The sequence below is a fragment of the Cervus canadensis genome, chromosome 2, assembly GCF_019320065.1.
Source record: "Cervus canadensis isolate Bull #8, Minnesota chromosome 2, ASM1932006v1, whole genome shotgun sequence".
NCBI classification, from domain to species: domain Eukaryota; kingdom Metazoa; phylum Chordata; class Mammalia; order Artiodactyla; family Cervidae; genus Cervus; species Cervus canadensis.
The window spans coordinates 84,789,191-84,808,732 of record NC_057387.1 but is presented as its reverse complement, the minus strand read 5'-3'; the positions used below and the strand labels follow the sequence as shown (position 1 = coordinate 84,808,732).

Genomic DNA, 19,542 nt, shown 5'->3' with positions numbered 1-19,542 from the left:
TCTAGCACTTCTTCTGGAGAAGTGCTTCCTCGTTTTTTTTTTTTTTTAAAAAAAGGTCATTTGAAGTGTTGACTCTGGAGGAAAATAAGGAATAATAGGGAAATAATTTTTACCTACAATTAGCTGAATTAGGTTGTCACACTTCTCCTTTCATATTTTATCAGTAAGCATTATAATAGCTAAAATTCCCTGTTGATGAGTTTCTTTTATCTTGGGTAGCCATGGTGTCTAGATAGTCCTTTCCTGGGATTTGGGTTAGATTTTATGCCCATGGCCATCCAAGAGGCAAAGGAGTCAGGGGAGGTGGTCATGTCTAAGGATCTAGTATGAGTCGAGAGTCATACTTGGCTGAGCAAATGTGCTTATTCTGCTCAGAGGCCCAAGTGGGATGTGAGCAGAATAAACCGAGGATCCACTGCTGGATGGAATCAGAGGAAAACTGAGTTCAGAGTTAAGGAAGCTGTTTTCAACAGTTTAAACTTTATTCTTAAATTGCCATCAACGATAGCTGTGTCTATATGGTCCCCAGAACACCTTTTTCAAAATTATCCAGAGTTGTTATTAAAATGCAGATTCTTGGGAACTCTCCCAAACCTAGAAAATCTGAATCTCTGAAGATGGGTCCTTGGGAAACTGGGAATCAGCATTTTTTACAAGATTTCCTTTGTCCCTTCCCCAAGGCAATTGCAGTGTGCTCTGAAGAATCAGTGCAATTGTAATTTCTGTTTTTATATTAATTATTTTTTGTTGTTGTGATATACTGCAAGAAAATAATCCTCCAAAGGTGTGCTTTCTTCAGATAAAAGGGTATCAGGAACCTTTGACTTCGAGGTTGCTGTCAAACAGTATGTTGAGAAGGATTTAGTCATCACATTTTGACTGTGTGGCAGTGTTACAGTTGGTTAGTGATGTCCTTCACAGTTGTGGGAGGGAAAAGTTTTTGCCACCCCTACTCCTAAAACACTGCAACATGACATTGGCTCCCAGGATGCTCTAGCTCAGATGTGTTCACTTAATATTCTGAATAAGATACCTTCATAGGAAGCGCCGGGGTGAATACATTGTTCATGTAAATTGCTCTTCTTTGGTCCATTTCAGATGAGGTGGTGGAGCAGAGGTCTGGTTCCTCAACGCCTCAGCGGTCCTGTTCTGCTGCCGGCTTACACAGACCACGGTCCAGTTTGGATTCTGTGACTGCGGAGGGCCATTCACTCTCTGGCTCGCTCACGGGCTCCTTGACCGGAAGCATGTCGACCTCTGTCTCACCTCGCCTGGGCAGTCACACCATGGATTTTTTTGAAATGTGTGCCAGTCTGATCACTACTTTAGCACGCTGATGATCTTTCCCTAGTTTTTTTCTTTCTGTTATTGCACTGTGAAAATCAGATATATTCTTTAAATTATTATTTTACTTATGGCTATCACATACTCTGAAGTACTGGTTGAGAGCCGTGACTGTCTTCAGGGGACACAGTACCATTGAAATTTACTGAAAAGGAAAAGTCTGAGATTTTATGTACTGTAGACATCTGTAATTCTGTTTTGCCTATTATAAATTCACATAGGCAGTGTCTTTAATATGTGAACACTGACGAAGATTATTGTTAACCTAAAATTGTGGATTCACTATAGATGATTAATATACCTTTACTGGTGAACTATCTCAGTCAACAGGTAGCTTGGCAACATCTTGCTTTACTGTTTAGCGTAGGTAAATCCTGTTTGCTTCGTAAGTTTCAGCAGGCTTTAAGCTGTGTTTATGCACAAGATTTAAAAATAACATAAATATTAGTAAGATAGTATTTAAATGTTGAAATCTTAATAGCCAGCTCCCCCTCCCCCAAATTTTAGAACCAAATTCTACTAGCAGTTTCTGCAGATATTGCCCAGTATTCAACAGAAGGGCTGTGGTCCTGAAACAGGTAATGGTCATTTCCAGGTTCCTTCAAAACAGCTATAACCAACCAGAGGTTTTATCTTGAGATTTTCCTGAATAACATATATAAGAGCCTTCAAGGTTCTGCTCAGTACTGGAACATCTGGAATTACAACTTTTGTCTTTTTCATAAACTTGTATCATTTTACAACATGCCTTCAAAATCTACCTTTCTCAAGTTCTTTTTCACTGTATTTATTTTTGTACTCCACCGAGCATGATAAAATAGTTAAATGAAACAAAGCAAAATGTCAACAGTCCCTTAAGGAGAACTCTTACCTTTGGTCTCTTACTGTGTGTGGTGGTGAGGAGTGTGTACCTGTCCTTTTGCATCCTGTAATGCTAATTACTCATCAGAAGTTTGTTATTGTAGTCACCCCACTCCCTCACCTTCCCTAATCACCTTTGTCTTTGCTTATTGTTTGACCCTTAGTGGCTGATGGACTTAGTTTTGAAATCTTCTCTGGTTCTCTGTCTTTGTTCTACATCTTAGTTGCTAGCCATCCAATTTGAAACACTGTTCTGGCCTTAAGGGCTTTTGTGTACTTCCAAAGCTTGGTAGGCTTGTGACCTTCACTGTTGAACCTGTTAGGGCAGGGAAGCCTTAAACATTCAAAAAAAATCTCTCTTGAATAAATATATGTGTTGTTTACATATATACATATATGTATTTGTATACCAGTGCTTTTAAAGGAAAACCAAACTTTTTTTTCTTTTTTGGCTTTGTGCAAGTGTTTTAAGGCTTAAAAAAAAACACCCTATATAAAAAGCAGGGTAGATAATAGCCCATTGATTATATTCTGTTTTAGTAAAAAATATTTAATTTTTAAATTATGTGTAATTTATCTAATTTGTATTTATTCGTCTTGTTCGATATGTTGTAATTAACAGTCTCATTCACCTGACTTACCCTAGAAATGATTAAGTGTTTAAGCTCTTGAAAACAAAAAGTGAACACTTCCTTGACAGATTTCTCTCTCTTTGCCAAAAAGAACGTGTTTTCTACCAAGAAGCAAATGAGGATGTTAAGCCAAATCTCTCTTGTGTTTGGGAAGGACAAGTACGTCTGTCTTTAAAGAGCGTTGAGTCAGGAGTTTGCAGTTTGTCACATAATATTGTTTAGCAGAACTTTAAAAAATGGTATTACATAACTTTTAAGTATGACTTAATATCAAAATACAAGGAATCCTTGTTTGCCAATTTGAGAAAGAGAGTGGGGTTGCAGTTAAGGTGTTTTAAAAATTTAAACCTTTGAAAGATTGCCATCTAGTGGCATCAAAGTATACTTTTTTGTGTATATTTTTATAGGGATAAGCAGTCCTGCTGCATTAATCTCGATGTGTATATACATCTGGCAAAATTTTGGCCCCAACAAATGTGTACATACCTCTTCTGGGAAACACAGGGCCACCTCATAATACTTGCCTGTTAATGGGATGACCTTCAAAATAAATTAATGTGACTCCTTACTCCCAATGACAAAATCCCTAATAATTTTGAAGGCAGAGAAACAGTAGGAAGGAATCCAGTGGCATTTTAACTTCCTTAGTTTAATGAATCAGATGTTAGAAACATATTAAAATTGCTTTATATGGTTATCATGTTTTTTAAAGTTAAAAAATTATTTACTATTTTTTCATTCTTGCCAGTATTTATGAATATCTACATTTCCATAGCTACGTGTTTTCAGAGAACCAAGGGTCACAGTTTGGGTTTTTGTATGCTGAAGTTTTTAGAGACAGCTCTTCTGTGAATGTAGCTGATGTGATACATTGGTCTGCAGAGAGAAGATTACAGGAGGCTCAGTCCAGCATGATAGGTCTAGAACATCTTCATAGGAGTCTCGCTGCAGCTCATGCAGGACAAGGGAAAGAATCAGTTGCTAAATTCCCACATTTCAGTCTTGTAACCTGGATGAGTGTGGATGTGGCATGTGGTAGACAGACCTGGGGTAGGAACACTTTCTTCATGTTATGATTTTGAAGGAGAACTCTATTATTAGGCTACAGATAAAGTCTTAGCTATATCGTGGAAAAGGAGTCCATAATGGTTCTAGAACAGCATTTCTGAAACTGCATTCTGTGAGATGCTCTGCAGAAAGGGGGTTTCATTGAGCAAGTCTGATAAATGAAACATGTTACTCTCCTGCTTAAAGATGACAAAGGATGTGACCATTAAAGACTTTGACCAGTCCTTCTGTGGAAAAAGAAAATCATTTAAATTTGTTTAATCCTGCTTTGTCCAAATTAATTTAAACATTGTTTTAAACTTACTATCCCTTGGGGGGAAAAGCATATTTGGAAAATAAGACTTTAAGAAAATTATCTACCAGGTTGCCATAATTAGGTAGATAAAAATAAAACTAAGATTTCATTTGCCCTTATCAGTTGTTGGAGAGAATATGATTCAAAATCAGAATTATTTTAATCTGTATACATATTCATCTTGGGCGAACACTGGGTTAGTGGAATTTTGCATGCCTACAACTTACTTCATAGCACTTTGATTGTCTTAATCAGGTTTGGTATTTTGTGGAGAGCAAAATTTATTCTTTTTTTGCGTTGAATGGATAATTAAAAAACCTTAAATAAGATTACTTGTAAAAATGGTGTAAGAGACTAGTGACTAATGCTTTGGTTCAATGGGTAATGAGTCAATAGCTTTGATTCCTTCTTTCAGAAAGTGTACATTTCAATGAACATTTTCTGAACACTTTTATATAAGAACACACCAAATTTAGATCTAATTCCGGTTATTCTTCAATGAAGGAACAAACAACATCCCAAATTACGTATGTAGGGTGGGAGGCAGACTATTACAAGTTGGGCTTTTGTTTTGATCAACAGACATTTGAGACTCTTTTGTAACCTCTGGTGTTTGCATTCCTTGATACTTGCTAGCCATAAAGAGAATCCAGGAGCCTAAATTATTCGGAAGTAACAGTATTCCATGTCAGCCAATTGGCTATATGTAGGACAGACGGTTCTCCCCTTTCCTTTCTGCAAATAGGTTTCCTGTGACAGTTACATAATCCTGGGCTTGCTTTCTCTTATTCCCTAGCCAGTTTGTACTCAGGGAATACAAACTGATTTTTATATTAGATGAGACATAATTGAGAAAATAATCATAGACAACTGTTACAGATTCTTTGACTATTTGAATTTATCTGAAAATGTACATTTTATTGAATTAATCTAAGCAATGTACCTTCGATTTTATAAACTAAATGATCGTGGAATCTGCCTGCCATAGGCACTGCATCTTTGTCTCTTCACTGATTAAAATCTTGTTAATGACTGTGAAATCTTAAGTATCTAAATGCTAGACATACTCACAGTTTTGTCTATTTTTATTTCTTTTTAAAAGACCTCCACATTTTCAGTTTGGCATTTCTTTACCTGATACTTTTGTCACTCTGTGACTTTTTAAATAGAGAATGTACTTTTTTAAGATAATAGATCTCAGAGACTCTAAAATTCTGGATGAGGGATCTGTGCAATTTGTAAGTCACATCCTGTGTTGGGCTTCATTTTTATAACCTCTGAAGTGGAAGGGATAGAGTAAAAGACCTCTGGGTTACCTTTGAGCTTTAAAATTGTCTCTTCTCTGCCTTTTCATATGATTTGTATTAGCATTCACTTTTTACATGCTGAGAGATTGTATACTAATGTAAATGATCTATATTTGCTTGGCGAGGTGTTTTGAAGATACATACTTGAATGTTTTTCTAAACACAGCTGCCCCCCTGCAATATAAATGACAAAATCATCCAGAAAACCAAACATGTTAAAATATTAATATCATGTATGTGTATTTGCCATACTGCAAAAGATGACAAATTTGGAATGATGGAAGTGTTCCATACATTTTAATAGTGATTGTGGCTCAGCTGATAAAGAATCCACCTGCAATGCAGGAGACCTGGGTTCAACCCCTGGATTGGGAAGATCTCCTGGAGAAGGGAAAGGCTACCCACTCCAGTATTCTGGCTTGGAGAATTTCATGGACAGTATAGTCCATGGGGTCGCAAAGAGTCGGACACAACTGAGTGACTTTCATGTCACTTTAGATCCACAGACCCTCCATATCTATTAACTTATTTAATACATTACAATCACCTTGTGTGTTAATGATTTTCCAGATGAGAAAGCAGGACCAGAAAGCTTTTCACAAGCTTTAATGCCATATAATGTTCAATGATGATCACTGTTCTTTATGTGCCCCCTTCCCTTGGGGGAAACAGTCTGAAACATCTTAGTAGCTAAGTAATAAAGATAAACATAGATGCATTGCTTTCAAGTCTTAGAATGACATGAAGTAGTCTTAATATTTTTTAGTTTATTTGAATGAGTTGATTGTACTAACTAGAAATATTTATGATTATATATTGATTTTTGTTAAGTACTTCTAAGTTATTGAGGGTGCTTAAAACTACTGAAGAAATTTTTTAGGCCATGGTTCTTCCTTTATTTATGTGATTCTTATAGCACAGTGCTTTTTGAAAAAGTAAAACCAGCCCCAACTCCTATCTTAGATTATCATAATTTTTGACTATTAATCTAAATTAGGCTTATCTAAATTTCATATACAAATTGGTAATTTATTTCATATGCATATTAGATGACAAGATATTACTCTCATAAAGTATATTTCTATTCATAAACTACCAAGTATTATCAGCTTGATACAGATTCTTCCAGACCTTACAGAAATTTGAAATGTAATTTATGTTTGAGCTTTTAAGAGTATATCTTATTTACGCAAGTTGCTGGCATCCTTACCAGCCTTTTCCATATAGAATTATAATGCATTTGATGCCACTGAACAGTAATCACATGAAGAACAGGACCCACAGTATAGACTAGATTAAGTTTTAATTCAGCTTTTTCAGCCATAACCTGATAAGAATCAGGCTGGGTCTGGAAGTGATCAGATTGTGGGACTGTGTTAATTTTGTGAGTCAGTGTTTACTGCCAGCCTTGCACAGCAATGCCAGTTTGCAGCCATGGTTGTGTATGTGACTTTCTGTAACTACTGTTTATATATAAAGCAGTTCAGATGTTATGGAAGTAGCTCATTATTTTATCTGGACAAACAGGGTAGGTAAATTTAAGTTACATTTGAAAAAGTGCAATTAAGGAAATTCTAGAGTAGAAAGCTCTTTGGAGGAAAAAGTGAAGTGTTTATAGAACATTCTAGCATGACAACACTTTAAAACATATATAGAATTTTGACAAGGTTCATACAGTGTGAATTTTTTAACTCAAGGTTTGCTCCTTTGTGTTTATTTATAATTTCAAGGAAGGAATAGGAACATTCTACCCAAGGAGAACTACACAGTTAATTTTTTGCTGTTAATTTAAGCTTGCATTTTTCACAAGTAAAAGTCCTTTTTAAATTTTGTTACAAAGAAAAACCATTTTTCTTGACAGGTAATGATTTCCTAAGGTGGAAAAGAGAAATAGATCCCGCTAAAGAAGCAAAACACCTTAATTAATTGTGCCTTCTCTCTTAAATTGTAGGAATAATAATTAGTTAAAAACTTATTTAAACTGTGTTTTTTCCCTAATTCTTCTTATTTTTACTTGTCTGTCCTCCACAGTCACATTGTCTGCTTTTGCCTGTTTGTTTTTGGGTTCCTTTGGCCAGACCTCACTGTCATTGTCAGAAATTGTTCACTAGGTGTGTCTGTTTATGTCGTTCACTTTTTAAGTCACCTTGGTAAATGTTTGGCTGCCTTCTCATGGTTTTGAAATGAAAGCGATGAATAGCAATCTTTATATTTCAACCCTTTAAAAAGTTTGTAAGGGAAATAAATAATGCAGAGCAAAGAACAAAATCTAATTTGGAATCTGATTCTCAGTTTGGCTGCTGTGGCAGCAGCAGGTCATTTAACCTCATTTAATGTTTTCATCTATAAAATATGGGTAATAACCTACCTCACAGATATGTGTGAGAAACTGTTTGGAGGCCCTTGTTTAAATACAGGGTTTATCATCATATTTAATGTAAATCCCTTTTTTTCAAATAGATACCTTTGATACTAATAGGATGAGTATCTTGATTTTAGGTAAGTTATGTGGTAAGAATGTAGTAGAAAAATGTTTAGGAACACAATTTCAGAAATTATGGTATTCTTATTTTAAGTGACTTTTGAAATTTCTTAAAAATATCAAATATTCAAATATTAAATTTGTCTTTTGTTGCAAGAGATATTCAGAACTTCTTAATATGTTGGCTGAAGATGCCTTAACATACCAAATTACAGCTTTCTCTCCAGACTACTCACAAATATCTATGGTTGTACAATGTTTTGAGTGTTTAATGTAAAATTGTTATAGAACTGTGAACTCTGAGCATAGTAATCTTAATATTGTTTTAGGAAGAATGCTTGTGTTCTGTATCATATATGCTTAAATATCACACAGTGACTTTGGAGTGCAACAAACAAAACTGAAAGTTGACAGCCGTTAGGTTGTTGTGTCCGTGACAATCATAAGAAAATATAAGATTGGATATTGTTCAAAAAAACTTCAGGAACATCTTTGGGAAAAAAATTCCATAGGCTGATATATTTACCCATCAAAACACTTGATTACATAGCTAGTAAGATAATTTTTTTAACTGTTAAAATTGGGATCATGTTTTATAATTCATGTAAGAAACAACAAAAAAAAAGACCAGACTCTTAGTGCTTTTGTGTTTTAATAACCATAGATGCAAATTTCAGTTTTGTTATATATATATATTTTTTGTGAATGTTAAATAATCAGTGGAAGGATCTGTCTTCCAGCAACTGTGTGCTATGGGTGTCCTCTTGAATTACACAGCATTTCATAGTTACAGGTTCTCCCTAGTTAATATTTGCACTGTACAAGCTCACAGGTAACAAACACAAAAGAGAAATGATTACTTCCAAGCTTTTTTCACAAAATCAAATTAAAGTCTCTGGTTAATTTGAAAGCTCTTTTGTTTCTATTCAGTCATTGATACTCTGCATGTCATTTAATAGTTGCAAACAAAGCTGTTGTAGAACTTGGTTGCCTCTGACCCCTTGGAGATTCCATACCATCTTTGTCCACTTTTGTCTTCCTTGTTGTGAACTGTAGTTTCTAACTTTAGCCACTGTATTAGTTTCCTATTGCTGCCATAAGAAGTTACTATAAACTTAGTGACTTAACACAAACTTATTATCTTACAGTTCTGTAAGTCAGAAGTTCTGTGGACTTAGCTGGTGTTTCTGCATCAAGTCAACACAGGCCGACAACCAGAGCAGCAGTAGGGAAAAGCTCTGGGCCGAATCTGTTTCAAGGCTTATTCAGGTTGGTGGTGAATTCAGTTCCATGCTGCTGTGGGACTGCAGGCCTGTTTCCCTTCTGGCGCTTCACCAGGAATCACTTGCAGTTTCTAGAGACCAGCATCATTGCCTGGTCCATGGCTTCTTTCATACTCAAAGCGAGTAACAGAGGGTTCATACTTCAGACATTTCCTGCCTCCTCTTCACTACTTCTCTGACTGGCTGACTGCTCTGGTTATCAGGGCCCATGCTATTAAATAGGGCTTACTTGAATCATCTCCCTATTTTAAGGTCAGCTGGTAAGCAAACCTAATTTCATGTAAAAAGTTTCTTTTTCCCCAAGTCACATAATGTATTTATAGGTATTAAAGTCAGGATAAGAAGATCACTGAAGCCAAAATTCTGCTTATCATAGGAGAGGAAAGGAAAGGCCTAGACAACTTCAGGCTTACAACAGAGTTTTACCCTGAAGGCTGCTGAGAATAGAGAACAATATAGATGTGGTCCTATGTGCTTATGATGGTCACCTCCCATATACTTTTTGAAAATCATCCAAGTTGAGATTTATAAGATTTCTATTTGCTTCCTCAAACTTCTAAACTTTTCTGATTTCCTACAATAAGCATCTATTACCTATACAATTTAGGAAATAAAGGGAAAAGATATTCAGTAACAAAAACAAATATGTTCTCTCCAAATTTTGGATAAAGAAAATGAACTCTTATAAATCTCAACTTGGATGTTTGTCAGAAAGTATACAGCAGGTGACCATCATAAGCACATAGGACCACATCTACGTTGCTGTTTTCTGTTCTCAGCAGCCAGCAGTGTAAAAACTGTTGAAAGCCTGAAGTCTTACTCCTGTTACCCAGAAACAACCACTTCTTAGCAGTTTGTCTTTATGTATTGACTTTTTTCTCTTCCTCCGCTTCCCTCTAGAATCCTATGTTTTAAAAGTTCTGAACATATGTGGGAGAGGCCCTGCTGGAGAGAATGCTATGGTGGCTTAGAAGACCACGTGTGTCAGAGGTTCTGGAAAGGAGGAAGGGACGGCTCTGTCGGTGCATGTTAGCAGGTTGCCGGTGGCCTGGCCTATACATGAATGAGGGTGTCTTTAACCTCTGTTAGGTTCAGGTCCCTTTGCAAGCTGTCTTTTTCTCTGACAGAGTGTTGTTATCTCTAATGATATCTTTTGATACAAAATTAAAAAGTTAAATAGAAACTAGTCTTTCCATTGAAATGTTTTGCTAGATTAGGGTTTCTAGGAGACAGATGACATCTGCTTGAGACATCACTGAAATTATAATGTTTGCATTAAGGGACTGTGTAGATTAATAGCATTGAAACTGAACTTCACACACTGATTTAAAGAATGGAAGGAATGTGGCTGATCATGAAATAGAAATAACTACTTTGATATAGATGGAATGTCTTTCCTAAAAATGTATTCCATATCAGTAGTTATTAGGTATTTGTTTATATTAGACCAAATGGTTTATACTTTAAAAACATAGAAAAGTGTTGTTTCAAAAACCTGTTAAGTATATTTATGTAAAATTTTTATATCCTAGCCATTCTTTTTTTTTTTAAAGACTGGATTATTTTATTAACATCTTGGTACATCCAATTTTAACAGTTCATTGAAACCAACATGCTTCTTTTTCATTATATGATTTTTATCCTCTTTTCTTGGCTAGTAGATTTACTAACATAAAAGATTTCTTACTAAATTATAGTGACTCTTTTGCTATCCCATGGACTGCAGCCCATCAGGCTCCTCTCTGTACATGGGATTTCCCAGGCAAGAATACTGGAGTGGGTTGTCATTTCCTTCTCTGGGGAGTAATGACGACAGTTTTCCCCTAACAATGTTTCTGGTAGCCGTGGGATTCATCAGAAGTGGTTGCACTCCTTAGGAAATAGAGCAGATGGCCTGATGCACCTAAGGATACCTTGGATTGATTATGAGGCCATATCACACTCACAGGGTTTATGCAGTGATGTACACATCAGCCTTTTTGCCTTGATCTCCCTTACAGATGACTTCTGAATTTGAGAGGTCAAGATATCCTAGCCATTCTCTCAAGTCTTAATTTCAAAAACCTGTTTGTGTTCAACATCTTCCAACTTCACAAAAGGCCAGGTATTAAAATAACCACACTTATACAGTATTTTGTATTAAGGGTTTTAGGACACTTATTTATCTATATTATTCTATTACAGCCTGACAACAGTCCTGAGATGTAGACAAGGTGAGTGCTATTAGCACTGCTTTACTGATGAGGAAATAAGAGACTCAGAGCTAAGTCATGGACTCAGAATACAAGGCCATGCCACGAGACAACGTGAATGGGACAGAGCTGTGTCAGGTAAAATTGAGTCCCACTGTCACCTCAGGATCTAAGGTCATGTTTTGGTGAGGTGGCAAGAGTGATATGTAGGTTTTGGTCCTCTTTGTATAGGAGCATTGCATGAGTGGTCTCTGCTCAGCACAGCCTTGCACTCCCTCTCACTCAGCCTGGGCCACACCTGGCCTTGTCTCCTACAGTGCCTGCAGTGTGGGAGACGGCTGCAGTTGCCTGGCTGCCCTGCCTCTCAGAGTAGTAAATTTAATTTGGGGGGTTGGGGGGGCCTGGTCCACGCGGAAATATATTCCCAGTCTTTGGTGTCAGCCTTAATCTCATCTCCCAAAAAAGAAATTTCATCATCACATCTCAATCCTGTTTCTCTCTTACCTCTCCCTCTAATGGGGCTCCTGTACTATATATACTTCTGTTGTGGCTGTCTTAAGGTTTAGTGCTCTTTTGCCTTGAATATTGCAAAGATGACTAGTCTCTCCTTGTTATCTGTCATCCATAATCAGTCACCCATATTACCGTGATTTTTTTTTTTCCCTTTTCTCTCCAGACATCTGGTGTTGTCTTCCTGCTTAAGACCTCTGGATGGTTCCTACTCTCTAGAGGAAAAAGTCCAAGTGACCTCTGTTACATTCTAGCCCTGGCTTACTCCATTTCAGCTCTTGCTACTTCCTACCAGATACACTAGGCTCCTTCTACTTTGAATTTCTCCCTGGTCACCAGGGAGGGCATTGACTTCTCTGTGTCTTGTCCAGCAAATATATTATGTTTAAAGACCAAGTTTTGGTGTCACCTGTATGTTGTTATAACTGTTATTTGTAATAATCTCTCCACCTATTTTCCTCTCTAAGCCCTATGAATACCTTTGATACTTTTTATCTGGAATAAGCCTGGCCTTTCTTGGCACATGCCATTTGGAACAAGAAAAAAAAAAAGATAAAAGAACCTAGAAGCTTAAAAAATAGTGTCACAGTATAGAGGATGAGGCCATGGATCATGCCCTTGAAGGTCAGAGTCACCCTGCCTAACACGCCGTGTACATCATTTGAAAAATAGAATGTTATTTACAGCTCAGCTGATTTTTATTCTCTGTAAGTAAAAATACTTATAAATTATTTTAATACATATTAAGGCATAAACAAAATAATATCCTGTTGTCTAAAGTAAAAAATGGTTATTTTAAACAGATACAGTATATAATTTAAATGTTATTAAACATATTTAGGCAATTCTCAAAATGTTGGGTGAATTTAGGAAAAAACTACTTTCCAGCATCCTATTCCCAAAGAAACTAATTTTTGGCAACATTTGTTAGATTCTTAGTTTTATGATAAAAATCAATGAGAAATGTCCTCCTGCTTTAGGATTATACCTGAAATTGGAGTATTTGAAAGATGTTGGTTACACTATTTACTTATCAGAATTAAATTACACCCAATTTAAATGCACAACATCATCTTGAAATTATAAACACTCGTGTACTAATATTAGAAGCATTAGAAGCAAACTAACCATCTGCACAACTGACTAGGTGCCATAAGGCATGGTTTCTAACTTTGGACATGGCTCATTAAACAAGTGCTCAAATGCCCACACACACTGTTTCACATTCTGAGCCAGCAGTGAAATACATACTGAAATAGACATTGAAAGATAACTGTTTAGTAGTAAAACCAACATCTAAATGTGGAGGATTTTTCTTTTCTAAGTTGTTAACGAAAATTTCCACAGATTCCACCGTCTCATGCTGGCAACATAAACTAATATAAAGCAGGGCTGAGACCTTAGAATTAGTTCACACTTGAGCAGACCATACCACTTGATCTTGATCTCTCTAAGGTGACCAAACTTGTTTCCTGAGGGAAAAAGGGAGAAATAAACACTTTGAAATACAGGCCCATGGAAGAGTAAGAGATTTGGGGGGAATTTCTTATTCAGTTTAATATTCTTATACTCCTTTAAAATGTTTACAAATATGCTCTTTAGAGAAGTCTGATAACATACTCAGAAGTGGCAGGCAAAAAAATTACTCTTCCAAGTAATTTTTATAGAATAAAGAAAGAATTAGTTGCTCAGTTGTGTCCGACTCTTTGTGACCCCATGGACTGTTGTAGCCTGCCAGGCTCCTCTGTCCATGGCATTCTCTAGGTAAGAATACTGGAGTGGGTTGCCATTTCCTTCTGCAAGGAATTTTCCTGACACAGGGATTGAACCTGGGTCTCCCACATTGCAGGCAGATTCTTTACCATCTGAGCCACCAGAGAAGTCCTCCTTATAGAATAGAGCATTGCATATTTACAAACTTTTCCTGAAGTATATATATGCAATAGTCTTTTCTTGAGATTCATGTACACAGTAATGTATTAAGTATTCAGAATTTGATTTAAAGTATAAAGTCAAACCACTTACTTGAAATCTAGATGTTCAATTAGCACATGTCCATCTATAGAAATAAAAGTCACTATTACTAATCTGAAAGTTATAATGCTTTGAGTTTTTTTCAAAAGCAGTGATTGAAATCTTATGGGCGATAACCTAGTAACTTACATTTGCCTTCAGAATTGCGGCATATCACTAGATTTTCTTCAGTGATATCGATGACGTCCAGTTCTTCTCCAGGGGTTATTGGCAAGTCAGATATTCCATTTCTTGAATTATTGGAACACACCACTGCTGTGTTGATGACAGTAATCTCTTTGTCATACTGAAAGAAAAAATTACTAATCAGAACATGCTTGCATAGACTTATTCTTTTTCATTATAACAACATTAATGGAGGATATACTATGGTAACCTTAAAATAAATTCAAGAGGCCAGATATTTGTTAACTAATGTCTAAGGAAAAAGAAAATAGCAAGATATTTAGGGAAAGAAAGGTTATTTAAAGAAATAATAGTACATTTATTTATTATCACAACCTTTACATTTGTTTGGTAAGATATTTTCAAAATGTTTTCATATCCGTTATCTAATTGTAGTAGAAGGAATTCTGGGAGGTGAGAAGGTGGTAACATTGGGGTAAATTAAGTATTGTGAATGGTATATTAATTGTTCCAGTAATGAAGTCAATCAGTAAACCCAGGAAAAGACAAGTTATAAAAAGAGGGAAACAGAAAACCTCTTGTGTAGTAGTGCTTTAGAGTTTATAATGTTCTTGTATATATAGCATTCTAGATGGCACTCTTTCCACCCTTCCTCTTTAGTGGGCTCATATATTCTTGCATACATGTATTAATAGCAGCAGCACACATATTTTAAAGAGGTAGGAATGGTGTGTAGCTTCCCTAATAGCTCAGTTGGTAAAGAATCCACCTGCCATGCAGGAGACCCCGGTTTGATTCCTGGGTCTGGAAGATCTGCTGGAGAAGGGATAGGCTACCCACTGCAGTGTTCTTGGGCTTCCCTTGTGGCTCAGCTGGTAAAGAATCCACCTCCCACTTGGGAGACCGGGGTTCAATCCCTGGGTTGGGAAGATCCCCTGGAGAAGGGAAAGGCTACCCAATCCAGTATTCTGGCCTGAAGAATTCCATAGACTAAGTCCATGGGGTCGCAAAGAGTCAGACACGACTGAGCGACTTTCACTTTAGGAATGGTGTGTGGGAGCAGGTCCCACTCTCCCTTGGTAGTTAGACAGTTACTTGTGGAACAACTGAGGAATTCGATTTCTGGCCTTAGGAGAGGTTGGTTTTTTGTTTTTTTTTTTTTTTTCTGTTATAAAACTAGCCAATCTACCCATGTACAGGTACACCACCTTTTAATGTATTGAAATCCACTTATTGGAAAAAGTTCTAGAATGTGTAGCTTATACTTGCATATGTCTGCTTCACTAAATTAGGGTAGCCACACATCTTCCTTTGCTCAGGATAGTCTCTATATTTAATGTCTCAAGTTATAAATACTTACTATGATTAAGTGTTCCTCCTTCCCCTCAGAAGTGTCCTGGATTTGGATGATGAATTATGACGGGTACCAAATGCGATCTAATCCACAAGATAGGTTTTTCTTTTGCCTACTAGAGTAACAGCTTCTTAACTGATCTTACCATTTCCAGATCACTGTTCACAATGATTCTTAAAATGCGAATCTGATTTTTTAAGATAAAATTCTAAAAACTCTTCGTTCAAACTCAGATTTCTTAGTTTGACATTTAGGTCCTTTGCACAACATCATTCCCCATCCCCCTCTCTTTCTTTTCCCTTCACTGAAGCCTCATCAAGCTATATGATAATCCTGAATGCACTGTGTACCTTCCATATTTCCATGCCATTGCACTTGCTGTTTTCTCTGCCTGAAATGCTTTTTTTTCTCTTAAGCACTATTCATGAAGGCTTTCATGACTGCCCTGTATAATTTACTGTTTTAACTGTACTTTGTATGTACCCCATGATGGCGTTTAATCAACGTATTGTCTTGTAAAATAAAAATGGGAAGTTTTATCCATCCTTGCACCCTCAGTGCCTGACACAAATGAAGTACCCAATATTTTGGTTGGGTGTGATTTGAGGTGAGTAAAAATTATTGAAACTGTATAGTTTTCCTAATGATATACGAAGGAGACTCACCACAGGTGATTGGGAAGAATGGACTCAAGAGAATGGGAATTTCTGCTGCCTATGAGAGTGTCACAAATACACTGGGGAATAAAAGCACTAGATGGAACATAGGGTCCTTTCAACAAGTAATTGTTACACACTCATTTTTCAACTAATCAAATAATGTCATGGTTTACAGTAAGTAGTTTCATATTACAATTTATAGATCTAGTAACCCTAATTAGCTTGGTTCAAGCAGAACTTATTAATGATTAAGAAGTTTTTGTGCTTATTCCTAAGTTGAGTCCAAAAACATTTTCATACAGTGTTAGGTACTACACTAACCTTCTTGCCTGGAGAATCCCACGGACGGGGGAGCCTGGTGGGCTACCATCTATGGGGTCACACAGAGTCGGGACACGACTGAAGCGACTTAGCAGCAGGTACTATTACGCTCGCTACATGGACAGGATACATAACATAACCCCTGTCCTCCAGGAATTCATAGTTTAACTGATGAACATGTATTGCAACAATGCTAATGTTTTGTGATAAGCTAGAGGTTTGCTCAGGTATAAAGTATTGTAGAGGAAGAGTAATTTCTTTAGTCAGCAAGCATGAGTTCCTAGAGGCGACGCCTTGACTAGGTCATCACAAATGAACAGGTGCTAGTCAGATGGAGGAGTAGCAAGGGCACACCTGATGATGTGTCAGGAAGGGCTCAGGTCAATGTCTGAGGAAGGAACTAGCAGGATGAGGATGGAGGTGGATGTTCATTCAAGAAACAGAACGACGAACAATTTGTTGCCAAGGCACAAAGAGCACGGCAGAAGAATGGTGAGAAATAAAACCAGAAAGACGGAGGTCATGACGTGAGGAGCTTTATGTAACTCTCTCCATCCAATGTCTGGTATGCGGGAGGTGTTCAATGTATGTTCCTTAATAATGCTCACTGTGACAGTACATGAAATCAAAAGGGAGGCGTGTCTGAACCTTGAAATTACAGAAAAATGCTCCATGGACTCAGTGACAGAGTTGTTTAATCATTCAGTGTACCCACTTTTATGTTGGGAGCTAAGGGGAAACTTGAACAAGACAAAAATCTGTCCTTTAAAAGTGACTCAGACTTTAGTTCAGACTACAGGAACACACACACACACTTTGGCTCAAGGAGTCAGGGAAGAGTAGATGACATTTGAACAGAGTCTTAAAGAACAACTTAGCAGTTTTTCCAGGCAGAGGAAATAGCATGTACAAAGGCATGATAATACAGAAATGGATCAGGAAAAATTAACCTATCGCATGTTTAATCAAAGGTCATGACAGTCCCAGAAAGGCAGATGTACACCACACTTAACAGAATCTTTAAAAAAAAATTTTAATTCCTCTGTTAATGTTAACCTTCAGAGAACATACCTTGAATCTTTCTCTAAAAAGTCTTTCTTCTCTTTTCATCCTGTCCTTTTCTAAATTTTTCTTCTTGGTTTTGAAGAAACTCCTAGAAGATGGCAAGAAATGTGCAGGTAGGGTTAAGTGTTACTGTATATAATAAAACTCTTTAATCTTCCAAAGCTATAAACTCATTCTATTTCAGGATATATTCAGGTATAATTATGTGTATAATTTTATACCATCTTATTGTTGCCTCTTCTTTCTCAAATCTACCTGCATACTTGCCTCCAGAGTCATCTTTCTAAAATTTAATTGATCATATCACTCCCTTGCTTAAAACCTTCCGGTCTGTCTCTGCTGCCTCTACTGTAAGATAAAGTCAGATCCCATTGTGTTGTACACAGGGTATTTTATAATCTGGCCCAACCCCCCTTTTCAGCTGTCCTTTTCCACATAACATTCAAAGTCTACATGGAACATCTTAGAAGGTGGGCTGTCATTTCCATGCCTTTATACCAGGAAACCGCCCTCAAACTTCTCTGAGAACTGGCCATCATCCTGATTAATAAAGGGATAATGAAAGGGTTGCACTAAAATTACACTAAAAAAGAAATCCTTACTTATTGGTAGAGTAAGTTATGGTAAAAAATCATTTAAAAAGGAACAAAGACTCAGACAGGGAGTCAGGAGCACTTTACATTAAACTGAGGAAGTTCCACATGATCAGAGAGGAGTCACTTCCATACTTCACCACATTCTCTCACTCCCACAAAGAAAAAAATAAATATATAAAAATATATAAAGATAAAAATAAAAAGGAACAAAGAATGCATAGAAATTGATACATCAATAATGTTAAACTCAGTATTGCATTTTCAAATTACTCAGTTGAGGAAAACAACTATAATATATCAGTTTGTTGTAAGAAATAAAGCACTAGAAGATTGTTTCCTATGTATAGTCATTAAAATAGTGGGTTTCCCCAATGGCTCAGCGGGTAAAGAATCTGCCTGCAATGCAGGAGACATAGGGTATGTGGGTTTGATCCCTGGGTCTGGAAGATCCCCTGGAGTAGGAAATGGCAACCCACTCTAGCATTCTTGCCTGGAGAATCCCATGGACTGAGGAAAGCTTTTTTTTGGCAGGAGATGGGGAAAGTAAAAAATTTCACTGATATTTCATTTCTTGGAATTTTGTTTTGCTATGCTATGCAAAATTAAAAGATTCTTGCTCCTTGGAAGAAAAGCTATGACAGACCTAGACAGCATATTAAAAAGCAGAGACATCACTTTGCCAACAAAGGTCCGTATAGTCAAAGCTATGGTTTTTCCAATAGTCATGTACAGATGTGAGAGTTGGAACATAAAGAAGGCTGAGCTGAAGAATCAGTGGTTTCAAACTGTGGTGCTGGAGGTGATGGTTAAGAGTCCCCTTGGACAGCAAGGAAATCAAACCAGTCAATCCTAAAGGAAATCAACCCTGAATATTTACTGGAAGGACTGATGCTGAAGCTGAAGCTCCAATACTTTGACCCCCTGATGTGAAGAGCAGGCTCATTGGAAAAGACTCTGATGCTGGGAAGGACTGAGGGCAGGAGGAGAAGGGAGCAACAGAGGATGAGATGGATGGATGGCATCACTGACTCAATGGACATGAGTTTGAGCAAACTCTGGGGGATGGTGAAGGATGGAGAAGCCTGGTGTGCTGCAGTCCATGGTGTTGCAAAAAGTTGGACACGATTGAGTGACTGAACAACAAAATGCAAAAGTAGAAGTGTGATGTTTAAAGGTAGAAAGATGCTTTTCTAGTCTTGAATACATCTTTCCAACTTGGGAAAAGTAAATTACATCAAGTCTAAACTTAAAAACTTAGAGAAGGACCATCCTCCCCTTATGCCATCCTCTGAGTTTAAATTTGGTACAGACTGATGTCTGATTTCTACTTTTCTGGACAGATTTCCCAGAGCAGACAGACTATACAGTGTTTTCAGCTCAGTGACTGTTTAGACAAGGATTTCCCCAAGACAT

General features: G+C 37.0%; 2 protein-coding genes across 3 annotated transcripts in view; one reads left to right on the top strand and one right to left on the bottom strand.

The window, feature by feature from the left end:
- PRKAA2 (protein kinase AMP-activated catalytic subunit alpha 2) overlaps window positions 1-8,899 on the top strand; it is a 68,960-nt gene extending 60,061 nt beyond the window's left edge. For both annotated transcript variants that reach the window (XM_043461180.1, XM_043461179.1), the window contains exon 9: window positions 1,099-8,899. In XM_043461180.1, coding sequence (XP_043317115.1) covers window positions 1,099-1,337 — 239 coding nt within the window. In that variant the 3' untranslated portion in view covers window positions 1,338-8,899. The remainder of the gene's footprint in view (window positions 1-1,098) is intronic.
- Window positions 8,900-10,737: 1,838 nt separating this feature from the next.
- On the bottom strand, window positions 10,738-17,597 carry LOC122436918 (FYN-binding protein 2-like). Its single transcript, XM_043461181.1, has 4 exons — window positions 17,540-17,597; window positions 14,138-14,294; window positions 14,000-14,033; window positions 10,738-13,446 (listed from the first exon to the last, which is right to left on the bottom strand). Exons 1-4 carry the CDS (start codon window positions 17,576-17,578, stop codon window positions 13,425-13,427), a joined length of 252 nt encoding a protein of 83 aa, XP_043317116.1. The 5' UTR covers window positions 17,579-17,597; the 3' UTR covers window positions 10,738-13,424.
- Window positions 17,598-19,542: the final 1,945 nt, after the last annotated feature.

Coding starts and splice junctions, on each gene's coding strand:
- LOC122436918 (XM_043461181.1), bottom strand. CDS start 17,578: ATGAAAAGAGAAGAAAGACTTTTTAGAGAAAGATTCAAG. Junction 14,295..17,539: donor TTTTTAGAGAAAGATTCAAG/GTATGTTCTCTG, acceptor TTTTTCTTTCAG/TATGACAAAGAGATTACTGT. Junction 13,447..13,999: donor ATTGAACATCTAGATTTCAA/GTAAGTGGTTTG, acceptor TTTTTCCCTCAG/GAAACAAGTTTGGTCACCTT.